Source organism: Tursiops truncatus, chromosome 20 (assembly GCF_011762595.2).
Source record: "Tursiops truncatus isolate mTurTru1 chromosome 20, mTurTru1.mat.Y, whole genome shotgun sequence".
NCBI classification, from domain to species: Eukaryota; Metazoa; Chordata; class Mammalia; order Artiodactyla; family Delphinidae; genus Tursiops; species Tursiops truncatus.
In genome coordinates, this window is record NC_047053.1 from 32010800 (window position 1) to 32036470 (window position 25671).

At 49.5% G+C, this 25671-nt stretch overlaps 1 protein-coding gene across 11 annotated transcripts in view; it reads right to left on the minus strand.

Annotated features, from left to right (window-relative positions):
* ACACA (acetyl-CoA carboxylase alpha) overlaps window positions 1-25671 on the minus strand; it is a 277855-nt gene that overhangs the window by 31530 nt on the left and 220654 nt on the right. For 8 of the 11 annotated variants that reach the window (XM_073797821.1, XM_073797819.1, XM_073797818.1 and 5 more), the window contains 3 exons: window positions 24968-25122; window positions 24137-24307; window positions 17264-17400 (listed from right to left, as the gene is read on the minus strand). In XM_073797821.1, coding sequence (XP_073653922.1) covers window positions 17264-17400; window positions 24137-24307; window positions 24968-25122 — 463 coding nt within the window. The other 3 variants (XM_073797822.1, XM_033848198.2, XM_033848205.2) reach the window with 3 other exon arrangements.

The window sequence follows — 25671 nt, forward strand, 5'->3', positions numbered from 1 at the left end:
CTAAAGTGAGTGAACCTTGTTTTCTGCATCTGAGTTTGTGTTTTTACTTTTTGATTTATGTGTGTGTTTGTGTACCGGGGTGGGGGGGCGGTTGTGCTAGGCATTAAGTTGAGTTTGCCTTGGTCATTCATTTTTTGTTTGTTTAAATCTTATCTACCTCATTTCCTTTCTTTTTTTTTTTTTTTGCTTTGTCTTTCTTCATAACATTTCAAAAATAATTGCCAGTAATTTGGTAAGTTCATTAACTAATTCTTACGTCCAGGGGATCCATATCGCCCCGCTGATTTGCATATGTGCAGTTTGTCCAACAGCTGTATTGATGAAGCCCTCGTTACCTGCTCCTTGTCTGGAGAGGAGGGGAATGGTGCAAATGCAGAGTGAGTATGCCTTATCTAACTTCGTTTTTCTTGCATATCTGTAGATTTCCTTTACCGGGCCTTCCTTGCCCATCCTGTGGGGTCTGTTAATAAGGTCATCGCCTCAGCGGCATTTATATTCCTGAGAAGTTTGCTTGGTTTATTTCCTTGGTTCAGGGTTTTCATTTCATTTGTTGAGGTCAAGGACACTGAATTCTCAGAAAAGAGAATTTAAAAGAATGTAGAGAGAAAAAAAAAAAACAATCCCACATTACCGATAGGGTAGAAGAAGAATATAAGGTCCCCAATAGGCACGGTGACAGTAACACATTAAGATTCCTGCCCACCCTCCTCCATCCCTGTCTTCCTCTTTATGGCTGGGCTGGAAATGAGCTCATGCTGCCCTGGGCCGGCAGGCTCCCCACCACGTGGTGCTGGCTGCTTCTGCCGCCCTCATCTACCCTCCCCGAGGTGTTTAGGGGTGTGTTACCCGGCTCTCACAGAGACTTGGGGGCACAGAATTCATCCTTGAGGGGGCTGATGTGACATTCTGAGTCAAGGACAGATTTGAACAGAAGGTGGCGTAGTGGCAAGAACCTTGGATCAGAAATGAGACCTGCCAGGGTGTGTGACCTTGAGGAAGTCTTTTGACCTCTGGGGCTCAGAGGTCCTCCTCAGTACTGTGAGGGTCAGCCACGCTGGTTCCTGAGGACCTCCTCGTCCTAAAGCAGCTGTTTCTATGGAAAGGCAGCTTGGGTCTAGCACCGATGCAGGAATGTTTTTCCCATCCATTCATTCAGGTATGTGTTGACCTCCTGCTGTGTGGCAGGCGCTGGGGGAGGTTTGCAGAGCACAGGGTTGTTTGGGCAGGTGACCTGGTCTCTAGTGGGGCTCTGTGCCCCTCTTCAGTCGAGTGAGTCCTGAATCCTCTTACTTCGGTCTGATCAAGCCCATTACCTGCGCTGGAGTTGCCTCTGTTAGTCCTGGCGGGACTCCTGGCAGCCCAGGCTGTGGCCGTTTTTCAGGCTCAGCATCACTCTCCCAGGGCTCCGGTTCTACAGGGCGAGGGCTCGGCCCGGCAGGAGGGCAGCAGCCCTGGTGCTCGTGGGCTTCCAAGAGCCCGCCGACCCCGGGATGGCCAGGGGCGTTAGTACGCAGGTGGGGCTGACGCTGAGCGCCCCGCACCTAGGCCGCTGCTCGGTGGCTCCCGCGCCTCCACGGCGAGGGCGGCTCCGGGCTCTAGGGCTGCCCTCGTGGCCAGCTGCCTTCCCCTCTTACCCTCCTGGGTAGCCTCTTCTAACCCCACGCGCGTCCAGAGGGTCTAGGACCACAGCTGCCCAGTAGCACTTCCGGGGATGATGGGAGCCCAGTCTAGTCAGTATTTGACCAGCCACGTATGGCTTTTGAGCCCTTGCAGCGTGGCTGGTGGCTACCGGATTGGCTAGATGAGGTCGATGCGGGTACTTCCTAGCCCTTCACAAGTCACAGCAAACGGCAGAGCTGGAGCCGGGTAAGTGCTAACAGGTGGGGCGGCGAGAGCTGCCGCTGTCCCGAGGCCGAGGGGCCCAGCCGGGTCGGGGGCCCTGTTCCAGGCTCGGGCGGCGGCCGAGAGTGTGACCTGGGGCTCACGAGGGGGCAGGAAGCGAGGGGTTTCCCGCCTCGGTGCCCAGCGTGGCCGAGGGGAGCCTGGGAGCGAACCCGCCCCGCTCTCCTCCTGAGGGTTTAGGCCGGGAACGGACCCCCTGAGGCCATAAAATTATTTGCCGGTTTGACTCTTGTGTCCTTTAAAGTTGTAGCGCACTGCACTTGGTTTCAAGAGCTAAACGTAAGGCTAATGCGGAACACTTTCCATGTGATAACTCCGAGTTCATATTGTTGGGGGAGATAAGCCGTAGGAGCAGGTGCTTTTGAATTCACTTATCGGCGTTCGCGCAGCCTCCGCGCCGCCTCGCCCCCCACCTGGGCGCTGTGATGTTCCGGGAGGGTCTAGGCAGCGGAGGCTTTTCATCTGCTGACCTCGCTGCTAAGGTCAGGCCTTTGTTCGCGGCGGGAGCGCGGGCCCAGGTGTGCGCCTGCCGGAGGGGAGGGTAGGCGAAGCGAGGGGAGGGGAGCGCAGCCTTGCAGAGAGTCTGCGTGTGAAGCTCACATCCTGGTCTTCGTGGAGGAGGGTAAGGGGACGAATGCAATGCCTAGTTCTCAGTTATGTAATTAAACCGAGATGTGCCTTTCTGAAGGAACAAAAAGAGGCCAAGGACAGCTTAATTGAAACCTTAAGATTGCTTCTCCAGGAGTGGCCCGAGCAAGCGGGCCGAGGCCGACTGTCACCGTCTGGCTGGCGGGCCACGTGACCCCGCAGGTGCCGTCCACGCGGGGGGGGGGGGGCGGGGTTCGCTTGGCACCAGAGCCTCCGCTTCCTGGGAGGATGAGCTTTTGGTTCCTCGGGTCCCAACGGGGAGGTTCACACGGGAACTGGCCGCGCTGATGCCGCCTGGGCTCGGCGCTGACCCTCCTGTCGCCCTGAGGGTCCCTAAATAGCAGTGCCTTGCAGCTCCCCCCGACTGGTCTCGAGGGCCTTTAAAAGGCACGCCTCTCTCAGCGAGGCCGTCGGCCAGGCCGGCTGTTACGAAGTCGTTCATTACCACATAAGTGACGGCGAAACAGTGACGCTTTATTAACTGTAGACAGGGCTGCTCCTGAGAACCCAGGCGTGCGCTCTTGATACCTGTTTATCTACTTGCTCCGGACTGGAAGGACTCTCCTCCTCTCTCCTTCCCTCTCCCCCACCCCCAGAAGAGAATTTCAACTTTAAGACAAACAACTTCATTTACAAGTGTGTCTCTAATTAGCTGCAGAATTAGGAAAGCTGAGTTTTCCCCCATAGATCGGCTAAACCCTCGAGGGAGACTGGTGGGATAGAGAGAATCGCATTTCCAATTATTTTGTTGAATTGCTAATTTAGTTATTGTGCCTGGTGTAATTGTGATGGGTATTGGGTGTGCAATTCAATTTGTTTTAAATATTTGTGGGAAGGCTGATCAGTAATGGAGCTGACCTATTTTGTGGCCCAAACTGAGAAAAAAAAGCCTAAAACACAACACCCACAAAGATACCGTTTGTTTCCATTTTTTTTCTGATCGCTCTCATCCTCTTAAGACCATTGATGCAACAAAAGGATTAAATTAAAAGATGACAGCACTTTGATCTTCTCCCTTTGAAAGCTTAACTGTCCTTGGTCGTTTAACATGCAGATATTTTAGGGTGGAGTTTCAGACGCAAGGCTGGAGTTGAGAGGTTTCTGCCTCCCATAATTGCGCTTTTGTGTGTGCCTAGACGTGGTTTGGGTGGCTGACTTTTGTATGCGCGTGTATCAGGCGGTGGAGGTAGTGTTTGCAGCACCCAGGGCCAAATCAGTCCAGCTCCTGCGGCTGGGAGACCCTGTGGGAAGGCAGGCACCTTCCCTCCAGGCAGCGCCGCTCACAGGGGTCGGCGACCCGGGCAGTGTTTGCACCTGCTCTGCCCCAGGTAGGCCCCGCTGGTGGTTAGTTGAGCCTGTGCGCTTGTGACCCAGGGTTAGGTGTGAAGTCCCCTCACTGCTGGCTGTGATGCCAGGCGGAGCTCCCTGACGGCCGGCCAAGCCCGAATTTCCCTCTTCAGGGTCTCCCCACCACTCAGCCAGCGTCTGGACCAGCAGGAGTACCTGTGATGTAATACTGTTTACATGCCTGTCGGGTGCTGAGTAAATCAATCCAGCCTGGGCCTGGAGCAGGGCTGTGGCTTGTAGGGAAGAGCATCAGCTAGGGCTCTGCTGGGACTTGAGGTCACAGAAACAAAGTGCAGGACTCTGCCTGGTTATTGTGAAACGTGCATGTGAGTACCAGGTTTTGTGACGGCCAAGTTGCTTGCAGGTGACTGGAGCCCTCACCCCCGGTGTCATCCTGCTGGGCCCCTGCCGGGTCCCAGCAAGGCCTTCTCAGACACAGGCAGGGCTTGGTTGGGTGAGATCAGAGGGTGGTAGACCAGATGGATTTGGAGGAAAAGTAGTAATAAAATGGATCATAGAAGGAAAATGATCCTAAAAAGATCATTTTGTAACTCGATTAACTTAGAAAGGTACCAGGGTCAGTCTCTGTGTTTAGCTGCTGAATAGAAGTTTAAACTTTATTCCTGCATGAGAGATCACCAGGGGTCTTGCTTTTCTCTCAACAAGACTTTCTCAAGGAACTGGGAGGGAAGAGCTAGTGGGCACTGCTCTGGACCTGGAGGAGGATCTGCATCCTATGGGAGGGTAGACAGGAAGACAGTCATTGCACAAGCGATTTTGTGAGCTGAATATAAACCACTCCCTGGGGAGTCTGCGAGGGTCTCCGCACAGAGAACAGTGGGTGTCGGAAGAGGGGTTTGTGGAAACAGCAGCAGAGGCAGGAGGGCAGGCTGTTGGGTGTTGGTGGTAAGGTTAGTGCACTCCTACTCCTTGCTGGTTACAGTTTTTTGCAGCTTTGATATTGAGGTGTAATTCACTTAACATAAAATTCACTCATTGTAAATGTACAATTCCAGGATTTTTTTTAAAATTTAATTTATTTATTTATGGCTGTGTTGGGTCCTCGTTTCTGTGCGAGGGCTTTCTCCAGTTGTGGCAAGCGGGGGCCACTCTTCATCGCGGTGCGCGGGCCTCTCACTATCGCGGCCTCTCTTGTTGCGGAGCACAGGCTCCAGACGCGCAGGCTCAGTAGTTGTGGCGCACGGGCTTAGTTGCTCCGTGGCATGTGGGATCCTCCCAGACCAGGGCTCGAACCCGTGTCCCCTGCATCGGCAGGCAGACTCTCAACCACAGCGCCACCAGGGAAGCCCCATTCCAGGATTTTTAGTAAGTTTGTAGAGCTGTGCTACCATCAACACACTCCATTTTTAGAACATTTCATCACCCCAGCAAATAACTTTGTGCTGGTTTGCAGTCCATCCTCCATCCCATCCCCTCCCCAGGGCAATGGCTGATCTGCTTTCTGTAGCTATAGATTTGTCTTTTCTGGATGTTTCATTTAAATAAGATCATATTGTACAATATGTAGTCTTTGTGTGCGGCTTCTTTCACTGAGCTTAAGGCTCATCCGGCGGAGCATATGTGGTTAATTTGTTTCTTTTTGTTGCTGACTGGCACCCAGTGTATGGATACACCATATTTTATCTGTCTCTTTGCCTATTGATGACCATTTGGGTTGTTTCCAGATTTGGGCCATTGTGTATAAAGCTGATATAAACAATCACAAGTCTTTGTGGAACATGTTTTCATTTCTTTTGGCTGGATACCTAGGTGTGGAATTTTTTTTTTTTTTAATTGGGGTATAGTTGCTTTACAGTGTTGTGTTTGTTTCTGAATTGCTGGGTCATATGGTAAGTTTATGTTTAAGCTTTTGAGAAACGGCCAAAATGTTTTCCACAGTGGCTGCACCACTTTACACTCCCACCAGCAATGTGAGAGTTCCAGTTGCTTCACAGCCTCACTCCTTATTGTCTGTATTGTGATTATAGCCATTCTAGTGAGCAGTGGGCTCTCATTGTGGCTTTTCTGTTTGCTTAATGGCTAGTGATGTGGAACAGCTTTTCATGTGTTTATTAGCCATTCATGGATCTGCTTTCTTTGGTCTTTTCAGATCTTTGGCTCATTTTTAATTGAGTTGCTTGTCTTATTACGTCGTAAGAATTCTTTATATATTCTAAATACAGATTTCTTATCAGAAGATGATTTACAAATATTTTCTCCCAGTCTATAGTGAGCCTTTTTATTTGCTTAATGTTGTCTTTTGAATCACAAACACTTAAAGTTTCGATGTTCTGATTTATCAGTTGTGTTTTCTTTTATGGATTGTTTTTGGTATCAGATCTAAAAAATCTTTGCGTGACCCAAGGTCATAAAGATTTTTCTCCTGTTTTCCTCAGAAGTTTTATAGTTTCAACTCTTACATTTAGGTTTATAATCCATTTTGAGTTAATTTTTGCATATGATGTGAGGGTCTAAAAATATAATTTTGCATGTGCATATCAAATTGTCCCAGTATCATTTGTTGGAAAGACTATTTTTCCCCTTGTTGAGCTGCCTTAACTCCTCTGTAGAAAATCAATTGACCATAAACGTGAGGATTCTATTTGCCTGTTTTTACACCAGTGAAAGTTTCGTAATTGGGTAGTTTCAGTCCTCCAAATTTTTATCAAAATCATTTTGGCTATTCTGGGTCCACTGTATTTCCATGTACATTTTGGGATAAATTTGTTAATTTCTATAACAATGCCGGCTGGGATTTTCATAGGGATTACATTGAATCTATAGATCAATTTAAGGAGAACTGCCATCTTAACAATGTCTTCCAATCCATGAACATGGAATATCTCCTCATTTATTTATAATCAGTTTCTCTCAGCAGTGTTTTATAATTTTCAGTGTACAAATCTTGCAGTACTTTTGTCAAATTTATTCCTAAGTATTTTATTGTTTTTGATGATATTGTCAATGAAATGTTTTTCCTTAATTTCATTTTTGGATTGTTTCTTGCTAGTACATAAAATGCAGTTGATTTTTTTGGTGGTTCTAGTTTTAAAAAATGGATTCTTCCCACAGGATCATTTCATCTGTGAATAAAGACAGTTTTAATCCTTTCTTTCCAATATATAAGCCTTTAATTTTTATTTATTTAGCTTAGCCTATTGCACTGGCTAGAACCTCTGATACAATGCTGAGTAGAAGTGGCAAGGGTTAATATTCTTGCCTTATTCCTGATCTTAAGAGGAAAAACATTCAGTCTTTCACCATTAAGTATGACATTAGTTGAGGTTTTTCATAGATACCCTTTGTCAGGTTGAGGAAATTCCTTTCTCTTCACAGTTTGTAGAATTTTTTTTTTTTTTAAATAGTGTGCTTGGGGCACACTATCACCTATTCTGCCCTTTTAAAAATTAATTTTATTTATTTATTTTTGCTGTGTTGGGTCTTCGTTTCTGTGCGAGGGCTTTCTCCAGTTGTGGCAAGCGGGGGCCACTCTTCATTGCGGTGCGCGGGCCTCTCACTATCGTGGCCTCTCTCGTTGCGGAGCACAGGCTCCAGACGCGCAGGCTCAGTAGTGTGGCTCACGGGCCTAGTTGCTCCGCGGCATGTGGGATCCTCCCAGACCAGGGCTCGAACCCATGTCCCCTGCATTAGCAGGCAGATTCTCAACCACTGTGCCACCAGGGAAGCCCAGAAAATTTTTATCTGGAATGGCTGTTGGATTTTACGAAATGCTTTTTCTGCATCTATGGAGATGATCATGTGGTTTTTGCCCTTTATTCTATTAATATGGTGTATTACATTAATTCATTTGGATATTTTAACACACTTTGCAGTCCTGGGACAAATCTCACCTGGCTGTGGTGTATAATTTTTTTAAAAATATGTTGCTGGGTTCAATTTGCTAGTATTTGCTAAGGATTTTTCTGTCTATCTTCATGAGAGATATTGGTCTATAGTTTTCCTTTCTGCGATGTCTTTGTTGGCTTTGGTATCAGGATAATACTGGCCTCTAGAATGAATTGGAAAATGTTCTTTTCTGTTCTCCGAAAAAGTTTGTGAAAGATTGGTATTTCTTCCTTAAATATTTGATAGCAAATTCAGCAGTGAAATCTTCCAGGACTGGGCTTTTCTTTGTGAGAAGGTTTTTTTTTTTTTTTTTTTTTTTTTTGCGGTACGCGGGCCTCTCACTGTTGTGGCCTCTCCTGTTGCAGAGCACAGGCTCCGGACGCACAGGCTCAGCGGCCATGGCTCACGGGCCCAGCCGCTCTGCAGCATGTGGGATCTTCCCGGACCGGGGCACGAGCCCGTGTCCCCTGCATCGGCAGGCGGACTCTCAACCACTGCGCCACCAGGGAAGCCCTAAGTCTCTGCCTTTTGATTGGAGTGTTTAGTCCTTTCAAACTTAGTTTAGTTACTGATAAGTTTTTTGTCCATTTGTTCCTCCGTTATTGCCTTCTTTTGTGTTAAGTAGTATGCCATTTTAATTCCATTGTTGTATTTACTATGTATTCCTTTTAAAAAAATAGTGGTAAAATACTTAAAATTTACTATCTTAACCATTTTAAAGTGTACAGTTCAGTAATGTTCAGTATATTCCCATTGTTGTGCAACAGATCTCCAGAACTTACTCATTTTGCAAAAACTGAAACTCTATACCCATTAAGCAATAACTCCCCATTTTCCTCTCCCTCAGCCCCTGGTAACCACCATTGTACATTCTTTTTCATGCATTTTGACTACTTTATTTTTTATTTAAAAAAAAATTTTGGCCACACCATGCGTCATGCAGGATCTTAGTTCTCCGACCAGGGATTGAGCCCATGACCCCTACATTGGAAGGGCAGAGTGTTACCCACTGGACTACCAGGGCAATCCCTTGACTACTTGAGATATCTCATATAAATGGAATCATACTGTATTTGTCTTTTTTGTGACTGGCTTATTTCACAAAGCATAATATTCTCTGCTTTCAATTCTTTTGGATATATATCTAGAATTGGGATTGTTGGGTCATACGGTAATTCTATTTTTAATTATTTTGAGGAATTGCCATACTGTTTTCCATAGTGGTTGCACCATTTTACAGTTTCACCAACAGTGCAAAGCGTTCTAATTTCTCTACATTTTTGCCAACACTATTTTCTGGTTTTTTGATAGAAGCCATCCTGGTGGGTGTGGGGTGATATCTCATTGTGATTGATTTGCATTTCTCTAAAGATTAGTGATGCTGAGCATCTTTTCATGTGCTTTTTGGCCATTTGTATATAATCTTAAGAGAAATGTCTATTCAAGTTGTATGCCCATTTTAAAATCAAGTTATTTGGGTTTTTCTGTTGTTGAATTGTAGAAGTTCTTTATATATTCTGCATATTAACCCCTTATTAGATATATCATTTGCATTTACTATATATTTTTAAGTTATTTTCTTAGTGGTTGTTCTAGGGATTACATTACAATCTATTTGAGATAAATACTAACTTCTGGTAAAATATAGGAATTTGTTTTTGATATAGCTCAGTTTTTCTTCCCCTTTGTCTAATTATCATATCACATTTATATATGCTATAGACCCCCAAAATATAGCAATATAATTATTGTTTTACATAATTTTATTTCTTTTACAAAGTTAAAAGAGAACACACACACACAGTCTTTTATATTTACTCATATATTTACCTTTTCAAGTGCCTCTCCTTATCTTTGTGTAGATTCAAATTACCATCTGGAATCATCTGAATGATTGCCTTTAATTCTTATAAAGCAAATTTTCTATCACTGAATTCTTCCCCTTTGTTGGTGGTGGTGGGGGATATCTTTATTTCATCTTTGTTTTGCTGGATGTAGGATTTCTGGTTGACAGTTGTTTGTTTAAATTCTTGTAGCATTTTGAGTATATCAGCCCACTGCCTTCTGGCTTCCATTGGTGTTATCTGTTATTTATTATTTGTTTTGTTGTTCCTCTATATATGATGAGTTGTTTTTCTCTAGCTTTTTTCAAGACTTTCTTTGTCTTTTAACAGGTTGGCTATGAAGTGTCTAGGTATAGATCTTTTTGTATTTATCCTCCTTGGGATCTGTTGAGCTTCTTGGATCTGCAGGTTGTTTTCCATCATATTTGGAAGGTTTCAGCCATGATTTCTTCAAATATTTTTCCTGTCCCTTTCTCTACTCTCCTTCTGGCATTCCCATTGCACATCAATTGTTATACCTGATGATGTATGGATCTCTGAGGCTCTGTTCATTTTTCATTCTTTCTTCTTTCTGTTCTTCATGTTGGATACTTTCTATTGCTCTATCTTCAAGTTCACAGATTCTTTCTTCTACCTTCCTGAGTCTACTATTTAGTCCCTCTAGTTAATTTTTCATTTGTTATTGTACTTTACAACTCCAGAATTTTTTTTTTCATTGTGGTAAAATATACATAAACTTTACCGTTTTAACAGTTTTTAAGTGCACAGTTCAGTGGTATTAAGTACACTTTGTTGTGCAACCATCACCACTGTCCATCTCCAGAACTTTTTCATCATCCCAAACTGAAACCGTACACCCATTAAACAATAACTCCCCATTTCCTCCTCCCTACAGCCCCTAGTAACCCCTATTCTACTTTCTGTCTCTGTGAATCTGATAATTCTCCATACCTCATATAAGTGGAATTGCCCAATATTTCCCATTTTGTATCTGGCATAATGTGTCACTTGCATAATGTCTTCAAGGGTGAAAGCTCTCTTCTAGGTTGCATTCATCTTGTTGTATCCCCACGTGGCTACAAAAGTACTTGTTAGTATGGGCAAAAATGCTGTTAGCTTTTTCCTAATTCAGGGCCTGGATGTCTTTGTTTCCGTCTCTCCCCACCCCAATCCTTCCTGGTCACCCCAGAAGGCCAGTCATAGAATCAGGGGATTCTGGGATTAGGCCCATCGTCCGACCATCTTTCTCATCTCCTTACAGTTCCTAATGGGCTGAGCCCACTGGGTGGGTCCAAGTCCCCTCAGAGCTGAGGCTCCGTAACTATTCCACCCCTCCACCAACCACAGGGAATCCTGTGTTTTGGAAGATTTTGCTTGCTGAAATACCGCATTTATGAAGATGTCCTGTTTTCATTATTTATTAGTATTAACTGCCCAGTGGAGCTTTTGGCCAGCATGAGGAAGCCAGTACCACCTCCTGGGTAGGAAAATGTCTCAGTTACCGGAAAAACAACAGCATGGTGAGCCTTTGCCACCTGACTGAGGCATATGTAGGATCTGTGGAGTATTGAAAATAGTGGACAGTCGCCCATTACTATTTCTGTGCTTCCTGGGGTGGCCTGGGCTTACTCTCCTGGGTGACCCCTGCAGCTCAGGGACATACACACGTGGAGCTAAGCTTGGAGCCAGACTTCTTGGTACCCAAGGTTGTGCTCTTTTCATTTAATTAGGCTGATTTCTAAACCTTTTTACCCAATCTTCCCATGCCCCCAAACCATCAAAGGTGACCCACTCTCTTCAGGAACATACCTTGTCTCCTGGCCGAGCACTTAAAGCTCATCATGCTCTGTTGCCTACTTGCCTTTTCACGCTTCATTGTCCCTCCTCTCCCAGATGACTGCTGTGCTCTTAGCCACCATTCCTAGTGTCTCTTGAATAACTGCAGATGCGAGTGCTTGACTGGGGGCACCTGCCTTACTCTCCCAGCTGGAAGCCTCTCTGCCCACAGGCTTCAGCCCTTCACTGTCTGCACACTCGTGTGGTCCTTAGCACGCTCCGCCTCACCATGTGGATCAGGGCAGGCCTGGGCTTTACCCTTCTTGTGCCCAAGCTGAGGAGCCAGCATTTGAATGCAGGTTCACCTCCAGCTCAGCACCTCTCCAGGCCTCTCACCATGCAAACGGTCCTCCCTATGATGGTCATGAGGCACTGGCATTTGTCACTATGTTCTTGTTTTTCAGTTGGGGAAAGATGTGTGGGCCCAGCTTGAATCCCATTTCCCAAAAGATTGAACCCTCGCTGTTCAATCTTTTCCTTGTTACCCCAAAGTAATACTAATGAAAGCTTTAAACTTTCTTTTATTAAAAAGACTGATGAAGGAAATGGCATTCCCCAACAGCAGATGAAAGCACTGTACGTATCAGGCAAGTTCCCAGAGGCAGCAGTGGAATCTTCCCATTAATCCTGCTGACCTTCCTGAGAACCACCAACGGGTGCTGGCTGAGAGTAGGGATAGCGCCAAGTTTACACTTGGGGTCTGGTTCTCGGCTGCCTGCTTAGCGGGGAGAGAAGGCCCAAGGCCTCTGTGCCACCCAGCATCCCCCGCCCATGGAGAGCAGCAGCTGGAGGCAAAAAGCGGCACCTTCCCCTGGATCCTGTATCTCCCTTCCTGCTCCCCTTTCTAGAACATCTAGCTTAGGGTGATTCAAACTGATAAATATTTTGTAAATTGCCAAAAGCCACCCTTTGCTTTGCTGTACATCCTAAAGAGAGACGGACACAGCACCAAGTTTAATAGTCAGCAAAGGCCGGTGCTTCCCCTCCCTCCTCTCTTGTGGCCCGAGCCTTTCTTTGCAGATGTTATTCCTGCTTCAACCACATGGATTCATAGAAACTGAGGCAGAGGGTTGAAAGCACACAAGCCTGAGGAGTTTCCTGCCCCTAGTGCCTTTTTGTGCCCAAAGTTAGCGTTCAAAAGCCATGAAGTAGCTAAATTATTCAGAGGATCTAAAACCTCTCCATGAAGGGGGCGCGAAGTGGTCTTTGAAAATGGTTTGCTATTCACTTGACCCGGAAAATGCCACAAATCATGCAAACCCAGAGGTTCATACCTTCCTGTTCACTTCAAGACCCATGAAACTGCCCAGCCCATCAAGGGTATGTGGACCCGAAAACTGGGAATGGCATCGTTTGCAGAAGCACCGTGCACCACGGTCCTTACACTGGCTCTACTTTCGGCAGGGGCAGGTCTCACCCTCACAAAGCTCCCCTACTCAGAGTAGAACCAGAGTGAGGTGCTGGGCGTGGGCTGAAGTGACACACAGTGACTCATCTACAAACGTGGAGGTTTATTTCAATAAAACATGAAACGAATACATTTGACTGAAGCTCCTTGCTCATCAGGCTGTGCGTACATCGAATGCTCAGTAAGACAAGTGATGGCTGCTTTGTGACCGAAGTGAGCGGACAACGTGGTGATCCTAGCTCAGGCGAGTCTCAGCTGATACATCGCTCACCCTCCTCCTGCCTTGGTGACCTCGTGTGTGTGATGGGCCGTGTCTCTTCCTGACTTCTCCATAGGAAAGGGCCCTGTCCAGGTAAGACCTAAAGTGAGGCGCCCTGGGGATGGGGGGGTGGTGAGCGTGGCCAAGTTCTAGAGACTAAATGTATTCCTTTAATGTGTCATAATTTTGTTGGGGGCTGGGGGGAGGTAAACAAGTGTCACCCGCCCTCTGCCCCGAAGGAATGCCAGGACAAGCACAGGACTCCACACCACCTGCAGGTGTGTGGAATTTTATTTATTGTAAAAAGTGCAGAGGAATTATCTGGTCAAAGGTGAGTCCACGCTTACTGGGTAAGCGAACACCAGCAACAGTGGACGTGCTTCCTGGACTGAAAATTGTTCCCCACCTTCTCCCGCCCTTCCCGGCTTGGATGGCGCCGAACCCCCGCAGCAGGGCAGCCGGGCCGAGGCTCCAGGCTCCTGGGGGCAGGTGGCAACCCATCCAGCCGCACGGTGCCCATCTGCACAAACAGTTCCCGAGGAGAGGAGTGGAGCTCTTTCTTGTGCGTGAACTGTAGGGTTAAGGCTCAAAACCGTAGCTCGTACGGAAGTGTTCATACTGCTGCTTCTCAGACGTCTTAGTGATTTCCCCCTTGGTCATCAGTGACAAATGCTGCTAAATGCAATTAGCTGCACTGTAGGAACCGGATGCTGCACTGGGGTAGCCGGATGCTACCCCAGCCCTGATCACCTGCCACTCTTGCTTTAGGAACACCGACGGGGGGGGATCAGAAAGCTCTCTCCTTGAATAAACTGGTTGTTGAAAATAAACTCTCCATCACCCATGAGGAGGCCAGGGAGGGACCCGTGGGCCTGGAAGACAGCAGCACCATGATGGGGTTGTGGATAACCTTAAGGTCACATGGATTCTGTGTTCCCTGGAAGCCTCCCCAAAGCGGGGAAGGCCAGTTCCCAGCGCCGAGAGCACTGATGTCACCAGGGCTCCTTTCCGTGGCTGTGGGGAGACCGGCTGTGCCTGTGTACATTCAAGGAAGAGACGAGACCCAAAGTAAGTAAGAGTGTCAGCTGCTAGAAGAGTGGCCCCAGAAACACAGACGATGGCCCTGTAGGCACCGTTAACCTCCTGTAACTATCAAAGCTCCAGGCTTAACAGTAACAACCTCCCGCGTCCTAAAAAGGGAGACTGGCTGGCCCGCTCTCGCTGTCGCATGGTGACTACTTTCCATCAGTGACGGGAAGGGCAGCTCCCCTGGGTCCTCCTCTGCCCACTCGGGCTACGGTACTGCCAGTGGGACCCCCGGGCATCTCAGCTAGCCGAGCAGCGGCACACGGGGCAGTGGCAGGTCAACCGTCTCTGCGCTTGTTCTGAGAAGGGAGCCCCAGGGCGAGGCCCCTAAATCGACGACAGTGACTTGGTCTCTGCTTTCTCTGCTTCTTGGGTCGTGGTTTTGCCCTCATCTTTGAGTTCCATGGAGCTTGCAGAGTTCATGCTCTAATTTTTCTTCACAAGCTGGGTGCCTGGTGTGGACCGGGCTGAGTGTGGGGTAAGAAGCAACAGACCCGAGGCTTCCTCCTCTCCCCACGCCTGGTGCTGGGCCTATGGCCTCAGCCCTGGCCCTCCTCTGCTGCCGGTGGCTGCAGGCTCACAGGGCCAGGGGCGAGCGCGGGCTGCTGACTGCCTGGCAACAGCTCCCACTTCCCGGGGCCAGACCAAGGGGCGGTCAGGACAGGACGGTGGCCCTGCTGGCGTGTGGTAAGACCTCTTGGTAGGTGCTTGTACCCGTCATTGCCTTCTTAGGTCCTGGGCAGGGAGAGAGGACTGCCGTCACAGCCAGGGTAATAATAAATACTGAACAGGGTAGGTGTGATTGGTGGGCTGGAGTGGGGGCTTGTGACCCTACGTCCCAGTATGTCATGCGTAACCTGAAAACATCGAGGGGAAGCAAAATGCCACTTTGATTCCAGTGCTGGTCTCGTGTGCCTTCTAATTACAGCGGCTTCAGGTGTGAAAGGCAGCTCTAGCCCTTTTCTCCGGAGGCAGGGCAGGGGTGGGCAGGAAGCTCTTCCTACGTTGACGGGGAGTCCATTGTGGAGAGGATCCGAACGACTTCTGCTCGCTGAGTGGGCGAGATGTGCTGGGTCATGTGGACGATGGAATCCATGGCAACCTCTGGATTGGCCTGTACCAAGCTGGAGGGGAAGATTCGGGACAGTGAGGATGAGAGAGAGGCAGCAGTGCCTAGATCAGGGTAGCTTCAGAACTGCCCAAGAAACCTGCTCCCAGAGTCCACTGCGGACCCTGCAGTCCCTGCCTCACCTGATTCATTTTCCTACGTGAATAATGTCCCCAGCAGCAAGATACCACACGAACCCAAAACATTTTGTTATGTCAGAAAGTGAGGAAGTAACCTCAAAAAGCAAAACCCAAAACCCCGATGGGGTCATGTCACAAAGATAGTGGACCCAGCCTGAAGGTGCTCCCACTGGCTAAATCTGGGACATGTGAGGCATCAAAATAATGAATTACAAATCATTGAAAAAAGACATTCACTAGTCTACACCAATAACGAATATATAATAAATGGAGGAGGAGAGAGGACTTTTGCTTACAGGAGAATTGGGGTGGTGAGATGTGATTGTGCAGAGGAGTTGGAACACTGTCATTTTGCAACCTCACTGTAAAGACTGGATCAGGGACTTACCTGGTGGCACAGTAGCTGAGAATCTGCCTGCCAACGCGGGGGACACGGGTTCGAGCCCTGGTCCGGGAAGATCCCACATGCCGCAGAGCAACTAAGCCCGTGCGCCACAACTACTGAGCCTGTGCTCTAGAGTCCGCGTGCCACAACTACTGAAGCCCGTGCGCCTAGAGTCCGGGCTCCACAAGAGAAGCCACCGCAACGAGAAGCCCGCGCACCACAACCAAAAGTAGTCCCTGCTCGCCACAACTAGAGAAAGCCTGCGTGCAGCAACGAAGACCCAACGCAACCAAAAATAAAAATAAATTAATAAATTAAAAAAAAAAAAAGACTGGATCAGGCAAGAATCATCCCTGGATGCTAAATCTAGGTGGAAATTCTGATGAGCAGGAATCTGCATGGCCTTGGAGTGTCTCTCCTCAGACTGCTTATTAGGTTCAAGGGGGTGGGAAAATCAGGAATTACACAGTGGAGAAGCTGAGTAACAGCTTGATCAGGTGATGGAAACTAACACTGGGACAGGCAGATGACATCACGTGCCTCCAGATACGGCACCCTGTGAAGGCCAAATCGTCACGGATGTAATATTCTGGCTGCAAATGCACAGCCTGAATCTAATCGTGAGGTAACATCAGACAAACTCAAAAGGAGCAATGGTCTGCAAATGGTGGTTTAGATAAAATGTTCAACTTATAAAAATTAATCATTTTACTCTGGTTATGTAAGAGAATATCCCTATTAGCAAAGGCATGCTGAACTATTTGGGGGTAAAGGGCCATGATGGGCCATGACATATGTAACTTACCCTTAAATGGTTCAGAAAAAGAAATATACACACACGCGCACGCACGCGCACACACACACACACACACACATGCGTATGCTTACTCTTATATAAAAGAGTAAGCACACACACAAATGATATATCAAAAAGGGTAAAATGTAAATACCAGGCACATTTGGGTACAGATTTGTTCTCTGTACTGTTTTCAGTTTTGCAGTTTTTCTGTAAATGAAATGTGTCCAAATAAAAAGTTTTAAAAATGTCCCCAGCAGCCTCCACCACCCAGCCTGTGGAGAAGACGGAAGCCTCTAGAACACAACTAACTCTTGGCTGGGGGAGGGGAGGAGGTAGTTTCCCAGGAAACTATGATGCAATCAGCTTTTCCTCACAGAATCATTCATCCGGTTTGAGTATCTGCATTTGGAGCTAATAGCTGGGCACAATGAACTAAGCCGTCGTTACTAAGTGCCCCTGGGGACCAGCAGCTGAGCAAGAACTGCGCTTCAGGGCTCCTCCGATCTGTGGGTCAACCACAGCCGTCTCAAACAGAAAGGGACCACAAAGACCATGAGGCATCATCACCTCACCGTTTGTCCTTGAGCCGCTCATCCCCGAGAAGTGAGCCCCACTTCTACCCAGGAGCACCCCCACCTGCCCCCGCGGCTCTCACCTGCGGATCTGCTTGAGGACGTAGTCTCTGCTGATATACTTGATGTTCTCCTCTATTACCGAGCGAGCGCCATCTTCCTCTGCCAGCTGCTTCTCCAGCCATTCCACCAGATCCTTGTTGTTGTCCCAAACATAGGCCTGCCAACAGACGACGCCTGCTTGGACACCAGGGCCCAGGCCAGGCTGGACACCCTGACTAGTCTGCATCTGGAAAGTGCACTGCAAAAGCTTACTCAACGTAAAGAAGCCGTTCCCAGCTCTCCATTACTGTTGGCTTTGCAGGAGGAGGAAGCAGGCCTCGAGGCAGGAGCCTTCCTCGTCTTCCCTGCCCTGCTTTTGAAGTGTCCACCTGGGCCCCCCAGAGGCATCCGTGCTCACACGGACGCTGGTCCCGTCCCCCTACCTGTTCCACAAAGGCTACGGGAATTTAGTCCCCTGACCGATTGTTTAGTGAAGTGCAGACTGAGAGGGAAATGCTGTTTACCTGGTGTTTCTAAATGAAATGTGTGCTTCTTGAGGAACTGAGTCACGATTCCTAAATTTCAGTCTGTCGTCCCAGCAGGGTGTGTGGCAGGTGAGCAGCCTGGCTGTGGAGGCCTCCTGCCATAGAGCTGGAGGAGGCCAGAGGTGAGGGAGTCCTGCCGCGGGTCGGAAACCTAAACCCCAGTTCGCTTTCTGTGAGAGTTTTCCGAAGGGTCAGGATGTCCATCACCCTGAAAGTCTCAGCAAACCACCTCTCACCTCCTCCTTTCAAGATCATTTAGCTGAGCATTTCCCAGGTAGTTGACCACATAGTAATTCAGGAGTGTGTTAGGAACCTAATAGCCTTCTCCTGGCTCTCGTCTCCGCTCATTTTCTTTACAAATCATTTAGGAATCGTTTTGTTAATGGTTTCCGGAAAACCAAGTACCGCCATTAGGGCTCATTCATATTTATGTCATTTTGTTTGGGTAATTAAACACAAAGCTCGTCATTTAAAGGTGCGCTGTCCTCCTCTGTTATCACTAACCGAGTCAAAGTCAGAATGCCAATGAGTTTGGCGCTGTAATTTAATAGGTGGGTGCGTTAGGGAGCTCGGCAGGTGGCTCAGGAAGGCTGGATTCCAGCAGAGGCGCCCGAGCCACGGCTGGGACCCCAGGGCCTGCAAAGCACGGAGCTGCGTTCTCAGTGCCCGCCAGAGTCGTCACGCAGGAGGAGACCGGGCGCTGTGCTGTTTCCTAAGGTTCTACTTCGGGCCTTTCAAAATAATGGTTTCTTTTCAGACTCTCACTTCCCCATCTCCACCTTGGCCAGCGAGTTCCCGGGGCTGCTTGTTTATTACATGTCCTGTAACTGACGTCCACGTTTCTAACAACCCTTAAGGAGTCCTTCACAGTTGAAGGATTAAGGAGCCCCAGGATTAAGGATCAGCAACGTGCCTTTTCTAGTTCTTTTGTCCAGTTCTTTTTCTTGCTCCAAATTTGTCCATCTGTTTGTAATCACTGACAAAAAGATCAGCTCTCCTGGTCAGGGTGGTGCGGCCCGGACAGTGCGAAGCTGAGGGGGCCTTCCCACCTCTCCGTGCTGCGCGTCCTGCCCAGCACCTTCGAGGCTGAACGCAAGCGTTTTGCACATCAGTCTCTACTGACAAGGGTGGCGGTGGTGGTGTTTCCCACAGCGTGGCTGTCTTAGCTCCCACGTGCCAGCTCCTGCCCACCCCACATGTGGATGGGTGCGCCTGCACTCCTAAGCACGGCCCCTGAACTCCGACATTTCCATCTCCATCATGGTAATCTGGACTTCTGCACATGCCCTTACTTATGAGGATTTGGGGTGAGGAAAAAAGAAAACAATGCGTGCTGCTTGGAAAAAAAAAAACTAGATTTACCCAAGAATCCCAAAGCCTTTAGTTTAAGAGAATATTTAATACTCTTATTAATCATTTTTAATCCGTTTGCTTTTAATTAAGAAACAGCATGATGCTTTCCTATCAACATATGCCAGGGAGCAGATTAACTGTGGCTTAAGATAACTCGCCTTGATTGGTGTAAGGTATTAGCTAACGAGATGCCTGCTTCTAAGGATGCTCAGACCCTGCACTGGAAAGCCAGCTGCCCTCCAGAGAAAACTCTTCTGCTGTCCCCTCCTGTAGCCAGAACACACTAGGTATTTAAATTAAACATTGAAAAAGTTCCCAGACGGAAGTAAAGCAGCACATTCCAAGTTTTTGAAAATATAGGCCCCTTATATGAAAGATTTGCTGTTCACTCAATACGACTGGGTGATGACCACCAAGTCAAACCCTGGTCAAGTTTTGACCACAGCACAGAGCACACGAAGGCCATGGGGTCGCAATCCTAGCCAACAGCGTTTTTAGCAAGAATCAACAAATGCAGGCGCCGCGGCACCACAGGTTTTTTGCAACAGACCTGGGAGGGTTTCCTCTACTGTGTGAGCGTGCTTCCCCCATGAGGGTCGGCGAGTCTGCAGTTCCTCGTTCGCCCTCCAGGAACGGAGCTGTAGGAATCATCATTCCGGCTAGAAGGACGAGCAACCCTATGCTGTTTACATTTCCCTCCTTAAATTTATGAGAACGTGGCCGATTATTCCCACCATGGATTTTAACCACGTGTGACATGCTGGGTGCTAACCTCATGACAGGCCTGGGCCCCTATGTCACCTGCCTGCATTCATCCCAGTCAGAACATTATAATACCAATAAAATATCAATAATTAAACGTCACAACAGTGGCCTTACAGTACGTGCTCAGCTGGCACTATATCCCGCTCTGCGTCAGTGGGTCAGTATCCCTGGCACTACTCAGCTCACTAATTGTATGTAGTAATTAGTCTATCTCACAAAATCTAAATGACCTGTTTGGAAAGTTTCCTTTCTAATGTATCGGATTGCTGTTAAGCCCTCCTTACTCAATGGTACAGCAGGGCCTGGGAGTGACCAGGGCACAGGCTGATGGATGTGAGCCGTGATTACCATGCCCTGCAGATAAGTCACCTTGCGAGCTGCCTGGAGATACCTCAGCAAAGTGATGTTTTCTGATGCTTTGGCGGACAGTAGCAAACAGCCATGTGGGCTGGGGTGGCCTGCTGGCCCCATCTCCTGATAGCCACTCCAGCCTCAGCCCCAGGCCCAAGGCATGCTGCCCAGGTTCTGCCTCACCTTTTCGCTCCTTGGCCCTAGATCAGAAGTTTGGTGCATAAGACTTGTCCACGGGAAGCTTGAGGAGAGTGGAAGTCAAACAACCCTATCAATGGTGCTTTTTCCTCTACCTTCCTCACAAGGGCCTCCACTGACGATTCATCTCATTTGGAAATCCAGACTAAGAATGAACGGGCTGGGACTTCCCTGTTGGCGCCGTGGTTAAGAATCCGCCTGCCAATGCAGGGGACACAGGTTCGAGCCCTGGTCTGGGAAGATCCCACATGCCGCAGAGAAACTAAGCCCGTGTGCCGCAACTACTGAGCCTGCGCTCGAGCCTCTGAGCCACAACTGCTGAGCCCTCATGCCACAACTACTGAAGCCTGCATGACTAGAGCCCGTGCTCTGCAATGAGAAGCCACTGCAATGAGAAGCATGCACACTGCAACGAAGAGTAGCCCCCGCTCGCTGCAACTAGAGAAAGCCCATGCTCAGCAACGAAGACCCAACGCAGCCAAAAAATAAAAATTTAAAAAAGAGTGAATGGGTAGCTTCCTGGACAGTAAGGGTTCACTGTGGCATCCTAGATCATGGATAAATTAGAGCACGCCAAGTCAGAGAACACCGACTGAGAATCTACTGGGCACATGGCTCCCACCAAGACCATTTCAGCTGCACTGAAACTCTCAGCCCACCTTCTAACGTGCTGTGCTGAGGGAGGAGGAAACTGAGCGCCAGACATGGTGCCCGACACTTACGATGTCCTTTAAAACGCAATAAACCTCGTGAAATAAACATCCCTATTTTTACATATGAGGAAAGGGAGGCTTAAGTATGTCTAAGCCAGTAAATTGTAAAGCTGGGATCCAAAAAGTGTGAGATTCCAAATACCACATTCTTCTCAATTTCCACATTCTTCTCAATTTCTAATTTCTTCTCAATTTGGGCCTGGGGGGAAAATCAGCTTGTCTGAAAAACTGCATACCTTAAACTATGGATCTAAGAATCAGGAGAAGAAACGTGCCCGTGAAACAGATGTGTGCCTTGTTCCTATGACCCAGTTTAAATCTAAGCTCTCGCTGTGTTTTCAGGGAGCTCTGGTGATGCTTCTCTTCTGCCTGCAGTGAAACTGTGAACCATAAACCCTGTCCCCTACAACGGGTCTGTCCCTGTGGACTCAAACAGAACCCCATAACTCATGGTAACAGACTCCTCTAAGGGAAACAAAAGAATTGTACTGCTCAGTTATATAACATCACAGTGTCAATCTCTTTTTTCAGGATTAAGATTAAAAAAAAAAACAAAACTATGAAGAAAACACACAGCACGGCTAACAGATGCCTATCACTGTCTTTCCCTACCAGTAACCACAGTAAGAACCAGAGGGTCACTTCTTGAGGCAAAGCCAGGGTTTAGACCTTGCGAGAGACAGTGTACGATATCCATCCCTGACTGAAGAATCGAGGAAAGGCGCCAGTTTGGGGGTTTGAAAGGCCGTTCCCGAGCACCGCGCAGACTTGGTCCCTCAGAGGCAGCCCCTCGGCCTTGAACACGGCAACACTTTCTTCTCTCAAGGGCGCTGCAGATTTTATCACCAGCCCCACGCTAAACCGGGTCCTGCTGAGCCCGCAGAATCCAGAAGGAGGTTTCAAAGCCACATCGTGGGACCACCTGCCCTTCCTCTCTCCCCTCGACTGTCCTCCTGGACTGAGTGCTCAGGGGGGCGCTCTCTTCTGTAGATGGGGGGCAGGGGAGACGGCCTCGTTCTTGGGTACGTTTGGGTCCCAGAGCCTCTGGCCTCCCCTCCTGAGCCATGGGGCCAGGCTGTCTTCTGCACTTGATCTCCAGCCAGGAGTCTGTGCACACAGGTGACTGTTTCCTCCGTCGACAAGATGGCGATGACCTGCTTCTCCAGACACGCTGTCCCCTGGGAGTGGGATGTTAAGGCACAACTGAAGGGCCTGTGCGCTGGCTTCACGCTCAGAGGGGAGCCGTCCTTCCCCGCATCCTTGTGCCCACTGAGGCCGTGTCCGTCCGTTAGTGACTAATGGCGGAAGAAGGCGTGCGGGCCTCTCCTGGCCGCACACGCAGAGTCCGTTTACCTGGCTGGCCGCTCCTAACTGGAGAACAGCCTCTTATTTTACACTTGCGTGACTTTCAATGCCAACTTCCGCTGCAAGCTGCCAGTGGCCACTGACAAAATTGTCTCACTCAATTATGATGCCAAAGACTGACCTTAACCTGAACCACATGTCGCATGAGGCTGCACATCTGAAATATTTATCCAAGGAAGCTTTTCGGTCATAAAGAAACGGGTAGACTTAACACAGAGGTGAATCTTAGAAGCAACCCGACTCACTGACTTTAAAACTTATAGCAAATCTTGGGGTTCCTTCCCGGGAACAGTCAGCAGAGACCTCAAGCAACACTTCCCAGGAGGAGGCGGGTGTGCCCTCCATCCGGCCCTCCAGCACTTCTCTAAGCCGGCAGTCACCAACTGTTTTTGATCACATAGCTATCAGGAAAAGAGACACGTGTATTTCCAGCACATACTACCCACATTCTGATAAAATGTATATATGATGTATATGATTAAATCCAGATACTAACTATGAATAAAGGTTGATTTCTTTCTTTTTCTTAGTAAAAACAGAAATAGAAGTCCCACCTTTTCCTTCCCATCCTCCCATGGACTGTCTCATGTAGCCCAGGACTCCAGAAGCAAATGCTGGTGCCTGGCTGTCCTGGCCTCAGCCCCGGGGAGGAGCACTAGGGACACCATCTCAGCGGGCGCTGCTCCGAGGTGTGCACCTTCCCAGTGAGATCACCCCCAGGAGATGGCGGATCCGTAGTTCCCCGCAGGGTGGACGTTTCCTTCCAGCTCGGATTTGCAATCAGAAGACCTTCAGCTGGAGTCACAGCGTCTGCCGCCTGGATCACCATCCCCTCCCGTTAGGCTCCTGCTCGTGCCCCCTCAGCGCACCCTCCTCGCAGCCCCTGAGCCGTCTCTCTACAGCACGCATCACAGTATGTCCCTCTGCCGCTTCAAATTCTCAGTGGCTTCCCAGGCCTCAGGACAAAGTCCCAGCCCCTCCACGTGGCTCTCCTGGCCCTACACCATCCCGGGCTCTGAGCCATCCTGAAATTCCTGCAGTGCCTCAGGTGCACGGTACTCTTGCTGTCAGGCTTGGAACATGCGGTTCCTTCTGCCTGGAACATTCCTCCTGTCTCTTAATCCAACCTTTTCCTCTGGTTCATTCCTACTATGTTTTCAGGTCTCTGCTGAGACATTACTTCTAGAAGTCTTCCCAGACTCTGCCCTCCCTTCCCACACAGCGGGTCCGGTGGCCCTTCTCTGTGCTCTACGATGCCCTGGACCTGCCATGTTTGACGTTGGCCTCACTGTTGTACGTGACCCCTTGACGAATCTGTCTCCCTGCCTTGGTGGCGAGCTCTGCGAGGACAGGAGCATATGCCCGCCTCCTTCACTGTCTGGTGTATAGGAAGCATTCAGAAAGGTTTGCTGAATGATGGAATGAGCTGCAAAGAACGCCCTACCACCTCCTCTCACAAGCCGTCAGGACATATTCCTGTGGGGAGGACACAGGCCGAGGCCCGTATCTCCCTTCCACTCCCGAGGCCCGGGGATTCTTAGACAACAAGGCTTCTTGCGGTGCCAGGGGCGGGCGGGCGGCGGGTGAGGAGCAGGATGTGAAGGCTCCTCCCGGGGCCACCTACCTTCACTGTCCCTTCCACTTCCACAAACCAGCGCCTTAACATGGCCTGGATCTGGCCGTCGGTCAGCTCGGGGTTGGCGTTGTGAATTTTCTTCTTGACCAGGTCCTCCAGCAAGAGACGCCTCAGCCTCCAGTAGAAGAAGGTACGGGATGTCTTCCAATCCAGGATGTCCTACACCCAGACAACAATAAGCTTAGTCGCCCCAGCTCGGTGCCCAGAGGGGACTCCACGGGCACAAACCCTACCCTCCAGCGAGTCCCTCAGAGACTAGAGTGGCCACGAGCCCAGTCCCTGTAGACGGCTGCCCAGTTCAGAGCGCAGCCCCACGCCCCACCGACCGCAGCACTGCACAGGGAGGGGCCTGGCCATCGCTCGGCCCACACGGAGCTGAGATGTTCGGGGGTGCAGGGCTCAGACTCCCGGGTAGCAGAGAGCACGGGGCTGCTTTTGAGCAGGCGGTTCAGACAGCTCGCACGCAGGTCAAGTGTGAACTAGCCGCTGCCGGGACCCTGACACTGGGGTAACCCACTGCCTGAGGACCCCGGGGAAGCTGTCCCCAGTGGAGTGCCTGGGAGTCAGTTTCTCGCCAGCAAAATGGAGCCTGCCTCCTGAGGAGTCCCCGGGAACCTAACTCATAAGCTGTTTGAGGATGGTAGTGGGCACAGAAAAAGGGACAAGTCTCGCCAGAAGAACTGAACACGGTTTGATCTGCACCCGCTGTTTTAATGCAGCCCCGAAAGCTCCCTGCATGGGAGCCCGTGGGCACGAGACACACACGGGCTGGTGGCGGGTCTCTGACAAGTCAGGAGAAGCGGCGACCACCGTACTTACGTTGATGACACCCTTCTCCTGCATCCGGCCCGGTGTGTCGTGCAAGTCAGCAAACTGCACGGCCACCTGGCGGTAAATGGGAAGGAGAAAGTCCTCCCGCTCCTTCAGCTTGCTCTCCAGCTCCTTCCGCTCAGCTGCGCTTAGCTCGGGGGTGCCTGCAAGGAGACACACCGTCAGGCGCAGGCGGACCAGGAGCCTCTGCTCAGAAGCAGCCACAGTCACGGGAAGCTCTGAGGCTCAGCTCTCCAACGTCTTCATCGCCTCTGCTGACAACCGGACTCTGCCAGGTGCCAGACCTGTCCCTGTCTTGCCACGGGGCTCCCGTGCCCTCCCTTCCCTGTGGGGCTGACGACTAAGAAAGCAGCCCTGGGGGGGGGGGGCCCACGCCCCGAGCAGGTGCCAGCCCGTGCCCCTCACCACCGCTCTGACTGACAGCGGGCCCCTCATCCCCACGAAGGGCACCGTGCCATGCCCTGCTGACCAGCACTAGAGCGGCCGGGCTGCTCCGGGTGTGGGACACGCTGGGGGGACACGCCCTGTGCCTCCGCACACAGACCAGCAGCTCTTCTTCCCCACGTCCACACCAGTCACCTGTCCGCCTGGACAGGACCTGATGACTCCTCAGGTCGCAAGCTGCTTTACTTCACAGCTTTAATCTCAGGTCTGCATACTCTTAACCTGAAATTAGTAGAATCCGATCCAAT